Source organism: Ambystoma mexicanum, chromosome 11 (genome assembly GCF_040938575.1).
Source record: "Ambystoma mexicanum isolate Mex_15411 chromosome 11, UKY_AmexF1_1, whole genome shotgun sequence".
NCBI lineage: Eukaryota > Metazoa > Chordata > Amphibia > Caudata > Ambystomatidae > Ambystoma > Ambystoma mexicanum.
The window spans coordinates 213,932,630-213,945,138 of record NC_090934.1 but is presented as its reverse complement, the minus strand read 5'-3'; the positions used below and the strand labels follow the sequence as shown (position 1 = coordinate 213,945,138).

The following is a 12,509-nucleotide window of genomic DNA, read 5'->3' as shown; positions in this document are numbered from 1 at the left end:
AGGGCATTTTCAGCATCACTGTTGCATTTTTAATTGCACTGTGATGTGATGATTTGTTCAGCGCTTTGGCATATGGCGCTTAATAAAAACAAAATAAATGCAAATACAAATATTGCTGTTCGGCTCCAAGGCTACAATAGATGGTCTTCGAAGTTAGAATAAAATTCCAAAACCAATGTCTCATGAACGGGCCCATTACCTCTAAATCACTTCCTTTTAATCCTGCTATTGTCTGTCCCTGCACATGAAAGCCTTGCTGGCAAAAGTAGTTTTACCAGGCAAGTGCACCTGGCCCCAGAACAGCCGTTCATGTCGTCAAGGAAGAAACTCCAATCTGCCTTGCATCTACAAATGACTTTCCTCTTCAACCCAGAGGGGCTAATCCGATGTACTGGTTATCCTCCGCAAATCGCGGGCTAGTTGCACAAGCTGTGCAGCAATGTTGAAGCAGTACTAGTAAAGTCCGAGGTGTCCTCATTCAGTCAATGCGTGCCTTGAGATGGTGAGGTCCTTGGTGCACACAGTGTGAGCAACTTCAATTTAAGTATTCATTCCTGTGCTTATGTGCAGCCCCTCCCACCTGAAAGGGACATGAGCGAAAACGGCGGGAAGCTTTAGAGGTTTCTGGCAACTCTAAGCATCTATCTTGATTTGCATCAAAAACCATTTGTTATAATAATCTACTTCTTTTTGTGTGGTCATAATGCAATGCATAAACCTGTTACTTATCACTTTCAGCTAATGCCCTACACAAAATATAAAATTAAATGAAATTATGAAAGAGTGAAGTTATTTAGTTTCCACAGCGAATTCATTCACTTCTAGCAGAAGTGGTGTTATAAGGCTGACGTTTTCCCGGTCCACCAGATACCAGTCTTCAGAAAATAAGACCCTGTAACCAAACACCACAAACCTTGTGCTCGAATGACATACCTTGTTAAAAAGCTATAACCCGAAAATCGGCATTTTGAGCGTACAGACCTGGGTGCAACCCACAGTTGCAAGATTAGGGCTCTGTGTAATTATTATGGAGCTTTTTGCGTACGTGGAGTGTTTCTCTAAAGTTGCGATTTTTATGGTCTATTTTATTTTTATAGTTCTAGTGTTAGTACGCATGTCTGATGGTCGCCCTTCATTTGCTTTCTTGCAAAGACTTCTGATCTAGCTACTCATTCTCTATTTGCACCCCCTTTTTTGCAAATTGCTGTTAATGGGGAGGCCGTTCCTTCTTAGTTCCGGGCGACCCCTTATGGGACCGTTCACATGTTCTGCATGTGGTAATCCCCGACAGCTCCTCATTTTCTCTGTAAAGACCATTCCTAAAATGAGAGATGCGGCATAACTGGTTTCGTTATTTTACTCTTTACTCACTCCCCCCCCCCCCCCCCCCTTTCACACCCCTTGTTCCACTGCCTGCATGCCTTACTTCACCTTCATGTGGAGGCAGCACTACCTTTTATAAGGAATCCAGCTTTGCGGGGCATGTTACACCCTTTTCTCATTTTTTTTGAAAATCTTTCCTGCTCCTTATTTCATATTGTGAAGAACCCCTTTCTTATGCCCCCTTCTGAAAGCAGTGTACGTTGGCTGGTATGGGTGGGAGTTGGATATCGTTTTGGCCTGTTGCTGTGTGCACTGAGCCGTTTCAAGCTTGTAGGCACTAGTAGGGTATGCTTCTAGGCAAAACGACAAGAGATTGTGGCCCCTTACATGACTAACGCAGTTTGCTGCCCCAATGGGCAAAATTCCCAGCTGGCCTCTGAGCTTAGTACCTTAGAAAGTTTGTGTTTTGTAGTGACTCTTAGCCTGCTAACCAACATACAAAGGAAGGTGAAATGTGTACTTGCGTTTCTCTTAGCTCAAGCTGCCCTTTCTGTGAAAGAATGGTTCTTGCTACAGTATCCCCACGCTTGCTTTAGTGGAGATCTGCAAAGCTGCTATGTGGGACTCTTCGCATCACTTTTTGAACCATTATCATTTGGACCCACTGGCAGAAGATGGAGTTGGGAGGTCTGTGTTGGAAAACTCTGTATGGCTTGCAGACATGCCTTTCTTCCCCAACTCCAAATTGTCATTTTGCATGGCTTTGGGAGTCTTTCAGAGATGAGGAATCTGGAAAGAATGTGTCCATTAGAAGAACAAATTACTTATAGTAATGTTCGTTCTGATCGATACGGGGTTGTTCCCACAAATTCCTCATCAACACCCAGCCAGTCCCAAATAAATTCGGCGTTCGTATGTAAATTTGATTTTTGCAATTCATTTGGTGGCAGTTCTACTTTTCCTTACGTTTTCATGGAAGGGCGGGGTGGGGGGGATGAGGAACTGACGAAAAATATACGATTCCAGGTATATATTCCAATGGCATGACTTCTGAAACAAAAGTTCCTCGGAAGCGTGAAGGTGACTGGTGGCGCATGTCGCCACCTTGTGGTGGTTCAAATGTTTCGGATCCAGACTGTGTTTATTCTCCCTACACAGGCTTTGGCTCTTATCCTAAAAGTTACAATGTTTGTTGAGGGAAGAGCCTAGACTTTCAGTTTCGTACCGCTTGACCAAGGTAAGATCTTATTTTTGTCTGGAATGGCATAGAGCACTCCTCCACTTTTTGGTCGGGGGTAAGAAGTTAAAACTATTGATTACCTATACTCTTATTGCCTGTGAAGTGGTTTGCCAAGCTGTTGTGGGTTTGGTTGAGTTGGGTTTGGGTGGGTGTGGTGTAGTACTGGCTTTGCATCTTTTGGTTCATTGATTACAGGGGTAGCACCATGGATCAGAAAGTAATCCCGGCTGTTCGATCTGGATTTACTTTCTTCAGTCCAAACGACTTCTCTTCCTTTGTCCTCCGTAGCTTCCTAAATGACTGATGAGAAGTTGGTGGAGGGACAAAAATTGGGAGCTTGTCTTCGTAGCCGCTAAGTGTCCACAATGTGTCGCCACCATGTTGTGCATGGGGAAGTAGGGAAAATTCATGAAATCACACTGATCGGTGACATGAGCCATAGAATCGGGTGTCCACACGGTATTACCCAAATTGTTCGTTTACAATTGTTCGAATGAACAATTGACCGAATTTAAAGGGTCACAATTGACCTTTTCACACAATAATTGACTATATATATATATATATATATATATATATATATATATATATATATATATAATGGTTTTGGGGGTTCGGCGTGTTGTGGGGGGATTCCCCCCATATTAGTTACAATTGACCTTCACAATTCGGTCAATTGTGAAAAGGTCAATTGTAATTCGAACAGTTGTAAAACGAACAATTCGTATGCAAAGCAGTTGGCCATTAGATTGTGCAGATGAGGGGCTGGAGCTACAGCCTAGGGGCAGCACTTACCAGCACATGCAAAGTCAAACTTTAACATGGTGACTTGTCCAGGCATGGAGGCATTACGTGGTATTTGAGGGTACAGTTAGCGCATGATGGCAGCAGGTTGGCACGTGGGGGCGATAATTGGCTTTTCTGAGGCAGGTGAGGTTGCGCTTGGCATATTTAGAATAAGCCACAGGCAGAAACCTGCTGCTTTAGGGCGCAAAGATCCAACTAGGGAACGTTGAATGGTCGTGTCGGGGGTGATGAGTGATGGAGGCAGTGTTCACAGCTGACCAGGGATGCCTTTCTGCAACTACATTACATTAGAGGAAGCTTTTTTCAAATTAATTTGCAACCCACATCTTGCGACATTTGCTCAAGGGACAAATGTCTTCACAGCCCATAGGGCGGCCACTATTTGATCAATAGGTGCATAGTGACCTCTGGCTGGTTTTGAATGATTTTCTGAAAATAGTCTGATGTACAGTGCATTGGACTCTGAAGATTATTTTTAGGATCCAGTGTAGGGATTTGAACGCTGGCTGATACAGTGCTTTTTCTTAATTGCAGTATCTGCAAATGTGAGGCTGGATTGTGTTCTTGTTGCTTTTACAGTTTTTTGGATGTCGAATGGTTTCTGGATTCATTCCATTGTCTCTCCCTGTGATACCATTGGTATCAAAGGCCGGTTAACATTGCTTCCTGGTGTGGAATTGCTTGGCTTGCAGGCCTAGTTGGCTGATAAATAAACAACCTGGCTCCGTATTAAGAAACAGTGGATACATCTAGTCTGTAAGTCCTATCGTCTTATGCGTTTTAATTTCTACAAGCTGAGTCATGACCATCTACGAATATTTAAGTCCACAATTGACCATTTGAAGGAGTTTATAGCAATAGAAAACCATTGTTGGTGGTGTGCCTTTAGCGAGAAGCTCGTGTCTGTTTTTTTATTATAGAATAGTTGTGTAGAAATGTGTTGCATAGAGCTATTGGGCGTATCTGCTTTTTGTTTAGAACTGTGCAAAGAGTTTGTATACGTCTAATGATGGCCCTTTTTTTCAAACGTAGTCGCAGCTTTTACAGTAAATGAGCAAAGTATGAGCTTGTAACTAAGTCCAAAGTTTTGTAGAAAAATATGCTGACTGGTTATTATCTATCTAAATATGTAAATCAACATACAGCTGTTTTTTTGCCAAATCTCCTATGTGTCGGTACTTTTTAACACAACTTTAACAAAAAAATACATAGTAGACCTGCTGCCTGGCCTTGGAGCTGCTTTTATTCCATCGACTATTCAAACCTGCAAAGCACAATTTTCTATTGAGGCACATACAAAACGGATCCGATGGACAGATACATGGAGACAGAAGAATATAGCTGCCACAGGCCAAGTCCTCTGTCATAGTAACAAAGGTGGTCATCATCAAAGCAATATTTTATTTCTGCAAAATCCATAAAAGCATAACTGAAATCAATACAATGCACATATTAAAACCACATTTCATATTTTGATGTTGCATTTAAAAGCGACATATACATTTTATAATTGCCTAGGATTCAATAAAACACTCTGAAGTTGTCAAACTAGCTAGGTGAAGCTGGCCTTCCTTTTTCTCTAGGCCCTGACTAGAAAATTGGATGAAGCAAACCCCACGCCAGGGCGGTACTTGTACACAGTGCCACTGCATGAGCTATCCGTCTTACACCATGGTCCACAATGCATGGACTGCCGCATCTTATGGTAACCGGGACAAACTAGAAAAAAAGTCTGTCAAGATTCGTATATGCCTTCACAGAAAGGGCAACGGACAGTCCTTGTTTTGAACCGTTATTGTTGGGTGCCAGTGGGAGGATATTGAGTCTCATTTTCATGTATAGTGAGCGTTCAAATGGTGACTTGATAAACATTAATTGGCTCACACGGGCGTAGGAGGATTTTTCTCAAGTACTCCAACCACTGGACAGTGACTAGCAGCTCGCCACCCTTCTGGCTTGTGCTCAGTCTAAACGTCCCTAATTATTGCCTTACTGCTAGGTTGGAGCGAGGCGGAGTTCTCCCAGGACTTGTCTAATTGCAGCTGATACAGTAATGACTTTTGTATGCAAACCATGGGAGCTTGGGTACCCCTCGCAGTCCATCAGGTCAAGTAATGCATGCTTGTAGCTTACCAGCTCATTACTTGACCATAATTTGGCCCAATACAATAACGGCTCGAGTGCTATATTATTGCCTTTCCGTGTCAAGCCTCATTTAAAATAAATTACTATTTGGTGCACAGCCTGTTTGGTAAAATGATTGCTTCTTCTAAGACATTTCTTTTCAGTGGTATTTAGGTTGGCAAGGCTTCTACGACCCCCTAGTAAATTACTGCTCCAAATGCTTGAGATCTATACACCTCTGCAACCGCGTTACCAAATTTTTGGGCGAAATTGGGAATGGCTGCACTCAGTTTAGCAAGTGTGATGCTGCATTTCTGAATGTACCTAGACCACTTCCCATTTTTGTTAAACCTAAATAATCAAGACTGCAACCTCATAGGGGAGTTTAATACTTTGATTATCTGGTTTGAGAACTTTTTCATTTTCTTACCGTTATCTAATATACCTACTTTTTTTTTTGTTTTCTGTATTAATATTCAAACCCTTGTCACAGAATGCGCTAAACTGCTGTACAATTCTAAGACTACTAGGTGTCCGGGAAACGAGGGCTGCTTCATCTGCAACTAAAGGAATTTTCATTTTCCATTTGTCTAGTTTGGGGCAATCAGTGTAGTCCACGAACAAGCTGCTCGCCACGCCATTAAAGTAGATTGGGAGGCGGTGGAGGGGGAAGTGTGGGTGCAAGAACGTATCCCTGCCTATCCCCTTTTCAACAGGGAATTCTTTCAAAGTATCTTCTCCTATCCCAACTCTCACATCAGCAGTGTTATTTGTATTCAACAGGAGAATGGCCTTCGTAAGAGTTGAGGATGTTCTTGCTAATAAGGGTTTCCCACAGTTCTTGCCGTGGGATGCCATCATTGAAGATGTACAAATAAGAAAAATGGCATTCCCGAGTGTAGACTGAACTTGTTGTCAATCAATACCCCTCGCTTAAAGGCCTGGTCGGTTGTGCCGACACCCCTTTTAAAAACTGCCTGAAAGGTCTAGCCCCAATTTCCCATTCCTCGAACCTGTTCAAAATCGGCTTACCGAAAAGGTATTTTACCACAATGGTGATAATGCTCTTTCAATAAGATTCACATAATGAGAATTGCCTGTTAATGTTCATCTTGTGTTTTCTATTCTTAGATTCTGATGCATTTCCATACAAAACGAGAAAACAGCTGCAAAGTAAGCAGGCGGGGAGTGATGTCTTCACCCAGTTGGACATGAAGAAGCTACCAGAACTGAACCCACCAGCTTTGATGCCCCAGGGGAATGTGGGTACCCCAACTAAGGTGTTTCTGGAACTCATCCAGGCCTGCCGCCTGCCTCCACGCCTCATCACCAAACTGCAACTTCAATTCCCACGAACAGGTTCTAGTCGGCGGTATGGTAGAGTGCCCTTTGACTACCAGGACTGTGAGATGGTGGAGCAAGAGGAAGGGGTCTACAACGCTTCGGGGGAGGAAATACCCAGAGGTTTAGCAGCAGATGGGAAGCTCACCGGAGAGACAGAGGTTGTTTCAGCCTTACCAGATGGGAAATCTGCCCATCCTGAGGAAGAGTGCAGTGAAGCTGGAGAGGAGTCTCACTCAGATGATGTGAGCTGCACCAGAGTTCTCGGGCTAGGCTTCTGTGGGTGTAACCTTGGCTTTTTCTAAATGAACCTCTAGGTTACCTGCCACATCCATACTGCATCTTAGAGTAATGAGTTGACCGCTTACTTCCCCCCTGGCAAGATAAATTGTTCCACCAGAGCATTTGGTTATAAATTGCACCTTTGAGTGCATGTAGACTATTATTATTTATTTGTTGGGTAGAAATCTAGCTTCAGGAGGCAATGGAGCACCTTGCAATCCTGTTTGAGAAAAACGTGGTGAATGTAGCAGAGAAACAGGGAGCAGAGAGCTAACCAGGGCGGCGGGGGATCAGTTTGGCAGCAAGGGACCTAGAAGCACCCACCATAGGAGGAAAGAGTGGGGAGCAGATCACCCAGTCTCGGGTAAAATGGGGGAGCTGAAGGTGTGTGGACCTAGGGGTTAGGGAGGAGCCATTCTTTGAAGAGGAGGGTGTTGAGCTGCTTCAGAACTGGAAAAGCGAGTGGGAGAGTCTGATCTTGAAGGGGAGGATGTTGTCTTCTAGACGACATTCCACACTTCCTGCACTAACCCTTTACTGCACAATAGTGTCCCATGCTGTGAGCGTCTGAATGCTTTCTTTGCCAGTAAGTTGAAAGCATTCATGCCTGATAAAGGTGCAGGTAAATCCAAGATCTATAATTGTCAGTTACAACCACCACATAAAATGTACTTTTAACCGGTTATGAGCAAAGAAAAAAATCCCCTGCGCATGTGAATCAAAGTTTTTGTGTTTGACTTTTGTTGGGGATTTATCCACCCAGCATCTTTACACACTGATGCCTACTGCTTTTAAGTGTCAAGAAATACAATTCCAATGAAGCTACCCTGTGAGCCTATGTGAGAAGTGCGAGGGTTCAGAAATGAGAGGCGGACACAAAGTTGTAATGTTTCAACATTAGCCATTTTATTAAAATAAAAAGGGGGTTGGATGAAGGCCGATCTGTCCATATCCTAAAGAGTTTCCCTGCCTATAAAACTAAAACGAGCTGACCTTGTGTCCAAAATGTGTGCGACCCTTGCACTAAAACACGATTTGGGGTTGAATGACTGAGGTAAAAATGTTTGAGGGAGAAAAGACCGAAGATTATTTTTTTGAAATATCCTTCAGTCTTTTCTCCCCTGAACTTTTCAGACTTGGCCAAACATCCGCCGACAACCCCCGCTCTTTTTTCTTTTTGTGGGGGGGGTGGGACAGCTACCGGGGACAACCCTTCTCGCAGTATAGTCAGCGGGGGTTATGGCGACAGCCCTGCATCCCTAGACCGAATTGAAAAGACCTACAAGTTGATTGTACACAAGTAATAAAAAATAAAATTAAAAGTCTCCCAGTACCGACTGTTTTAAGGGCATGTCGGTTTCCCCATAAAAAGTGAGCGAACGCCCAGAGGAGTGCAGCTGAGGGCTGTGCTTCTCTGGCAAAGTCTAGATCAGGGTGTAAAACAGCAAAAAGTTTGGGGGTTGACACATGGAGGGAAAATTACATACAATTATGAAATCTTTCCTAACACTCGGGTAGAATGTCGAAAGTGTATGGTTTAAACAGTGTTCCTTTAAGATTAGGGAAAATGTCTTTCATATAACACTTTCTTAAGGACGATGAAACATGTCTTTTCCAAGCAATGGTAGTGCAATGGATGGCAAAAGTGTCTTTTTATATACAACCTTCTTAAAGATGATCTCCTGGTATACTCTTGTGCCAGTAACCTTTTCACAATGTCTTTTCCTGTCACATCCTCTACATGGATTTACCTGGTATACTCTCCTGCCACGAATCTCTCTGGGCTTTGCAGATCCCTTGGTTTACTCTCTTGCCAGGTATCATTTTCCCAAAGGCTCACTGCCTGATGTACCTCTTTTACCAGGTTTTTGTAAAACTTCTTTTTTTTCTTTCAGCCGCTTTCTCTTTAAGCATAACACAGTTGTACTTCTAAACTGTTTATACTGATTTGCTCCAGGTATTACTTGTTCCAACTTCCCCCATATATACATCCCATTGTGGAGACTTGTTCAAGCCTTGTTTAACTTTATTATTCATGTTCATTGGCTTGTGGCAATACTTGTTCCAACCAACCCCCTATTGACTTCTCCTATATGAAAATTCATACAGATCATGCCTTTCAATTGCTTCATTAAAGTTCATTTGCTCATGCCAACATTTACTCCAGCTTTCCCCATATCGACATCTCAGATATGGAGACTTGGGTACATTCAGTCTTTGTTGATATGCCCCGGGGCTCCCAGTACTTTTGGGCAGACTCACCAGTGTTTGCTGGCGTTTCTGACCTGTTGCTTCTTGCTGCGGTGCAGTCTGTGCTGTGAGAAAGCGTTCCCTGCTCTGCAGGCGCTCTTGCGGGTGTCCCGCCTGCTTCTTCACTGGCAGGTGGAATTGCTGCTCCTCAACTGCGTCCTCGACAACCTCTCCATTGTTGCCGGCTCCTCATCGGTCTACCGTCTGCATCTGTTACGCTATATCCGGTCTTGCTCCTTTCTGGTAGGAAGCACATGCCTCCTTCAGCATGGACACTCGTGTGTCTGCCTTCAGGCCTGCTTTCCGCTGCACCTGCTCTGCATCTTCTCCTTCTCGCCTTCCCATTCGAAAAGGCACACCATTTTAAAATGTCCCGCACAGCTGATTGGTATTTCAACAACTAGTCTGCACATTTAGCTTGGTGTTTTCTGCTCCACATTAACTCCTTTTTCTTCTTCCTCGTCCCAGTACTGTAGTTTTAATCAGAGTTGGAGCCCGTAGGAGGTTTAGATTTTGTAAAGTTGTATTGGTTTGTATCTTTGTTCAAATTAAGATTCTCAGAAATAGATGTTAAGTGAGCCATATATGTAATGGTAAAGAGCCAGGGGTGTGGTGAGAATACTGTATCTTAATGGTCATCACTTCCTCCCCTTAGTCGTTTCATCCCTCCTACAAACCCCTAGGGCCAGGATCAGGTAGCAGCTGCCTTACCCTGGCCATGAGAGATGAGATCATGGAAAGGTCCAAAAAGACAGAGATTTTAATCCTGACTGAGAATTTCGGCTGTTCGAAAATTACGAACGGCTGAAAAGTTCGACCAAATACCCCATTTGTTGGCGAAGGCTGCGGGAGAGTCCCAGACACCCTTATTTACTATATTGTGAGCGGGGGAGTCCCCTGCAGTCGGTCGGTAACAAGTTTAAAAAAAAAAAAGAACCCTGCGGCGCTGATTCCTGATAACAGAAATGAAAGGGAACGGGTGTCGCAGGGACACAGCGAGTTGGCAGCACACAGCAAAGAGTGCCGCCACAAGTTAAGTAGTGGGGTGGGGTATAGCTGTGGGCAGGGCCAAGTTGGAAATTTTCAGGGGAGAAAAGACTAAAGTTATTTTCGGAAAAATTACTTTTGGTCTTTTCTCCGTCCAACATTTCCTCCACAGGCTTCTAACCCCAATCCGAGATCACAGGGGAATCAGCGATGACTCCACAGGATTCATCACAGAAGCTTTTGGTTAATCATTGGTGGTTTCATAAAATTGTGAAGCCGGGCAAAGGCTAGAGGTCACAATTTTAATTAACGGTGTGGTTTGTCAATTGGTTATGTACTTAAACCTTTCTTTTGGTTTGCCAGAGTTTCCTCCAGTCTTTGTCAAGAGACCGCCTCAAATATATTGTGGGGTCTCTTGCAATGCTCCTCATTGCTGTTGAGAGGCTGTTCGTAAGAACTCTTCCTAAGCCTAAAATAAGTTCCTTTTTGCTGAGGCACCCCTGATGTCCTTACCCTGTGGTTATTGGCGGCAAAACATTTATGGCTCTAACTTGCTGGCCACTTTTGATTGGGAGACCCAGTTCTAAACCAACCACACCAAGGACGCCCATTTCCTGTTTTGTTTTCAAGTGCATTAGCAGAGGCTGCTCAATGTAACGAGAACAAATGTCAAATGGAATCTCTCTGCTTACAACCTTTATTTAAACCACATAAGGAGTGATCTCCACGGGTCTCAGCCATTTTTAAAAGCTTTCTCTGCTTTTGGGCTTGGGTACAGCCAAAGCTGATTTTTTCGTTAGACTGAAACCCTCCTTTGGCCTTGTCCACTCTCGGCTACGTTTTCAGGTGTCACTAGATAAGATTGCCACGCTCCAGCCCTTTACTTGCATGTCTTGATGATTTTCTGTGCGCTTTTAAAGACGTGTTCGGAAACTGCGTGAATGTGGTACATTGCCTACCCCCAACAATCCATCTAAGTGTTCGCATGACAAGACACCCTCTCGGGTGTATGCCCTTGGGTCATCTGCATATTGATGGACTAAACATTACAGCCAGCAATCTGATCTCCGAGCAATTCCATATAATGGTAGAACTACATGGGTGAAAAAATGGACCCACGAGGCACACCACACCTCACGGGCAATGGGGCCAGGGGCAAGTCCTGACAGAAATCTTTCATATCAAGCAATACCAGCACGCAAGTGCCTATGCCGTATACAATTCTGAAGACATCCTCCATCACTTGGAGAGTAGCTGTCTCTTTGCCGTGGACCGGTCAGAAGCCAAATTGATGGGATCTAAGAAGGCCAGCAATTTCCTGCAACTATACTACCACTGAATTTTTTTTATTTATTTTTTTTCTGGGGGGGAAGGGGGAGCGTTTCCCCAAAAAGTGCTGACTAGTGATTGTACCAAAAAAAAGTCTTTATGCAATGTCAAGTCTTATTTAGGGAAATTGACATCTCAGAATTGGGTCTGCTAATGTATTGACCTCACCATTCATATATGTGTACCTGTAGGATAATTGTTAAATTGTTGCTCTGAAAATGATCATATTGGGGATTTCAACTAACCACGATTTTGGCTGGCCTGATAATGTATACTGAAGGCAAAAGATTTGAAACAGAGAATGACTGGTCTATCCAGTCTAAAATGTTTAATGGCCACAGCTAATTGCAGGTGAGCAGTAAAACAAGAAATCTAGTAAACTACCTTGCTACATGTTGAGAAAAGGACTTGTTGTTGGAGAGGGAGTCAAAAGATGAACATGAAATTGTTCAAAAAGTGATGTTACATTTCGGCATTTAGGAAAATGAAAGTCTGAGAAATTACTTAATTGCATAGGAAGCAGAAAAGAAAGAACATCAGAAAAAGAATCCTAACCTGCCAGGATAGGTTGGGAGAATTGAACATATGGTACTGTTGGAAAGAAATGTAAATGCAAACCGGCGTTAGTTTGAAGGACACGTTGTCATTGATCTCAAACCAATATTATTAGTAGTATTGGAAATTAGAGCAAGCTGGCCCGTGCATGCAATGAAATGGTCCCATTGTAACGAGGAATAAACTTTGGGAAAACACTCCTCAGGGCAAGGAGGTGCACTTGGAGGGAACAAAAAGTTAATGAGCATTGACAATGCCAACAGCACCTTGT

General features: G+C 43.4%; 1 protein-coding gene across 1 annotated transcript in view; it reads left to right on the top strand.

Annotated features, from left to right (window-relative positions):
- The window catches only part of GPATCH3 (G-patch domain containing 3), a 212,852-nt gene that overhangs the window by 124,796 nt on the left and 75,547 nt on the right, over window positions 1–12,509 (top strand). The window contains exon 2 of the mRNA XM_069622879.1: window positions 6,626–7,080. Within this exon, the coding sequence (XP_069478980.1) occupies window positions 6,626–7,080 (455 nt within the window). The remainder of the gene's footprint in view (window positions 1–6,625; window positions 7,081–12,509) is intronic.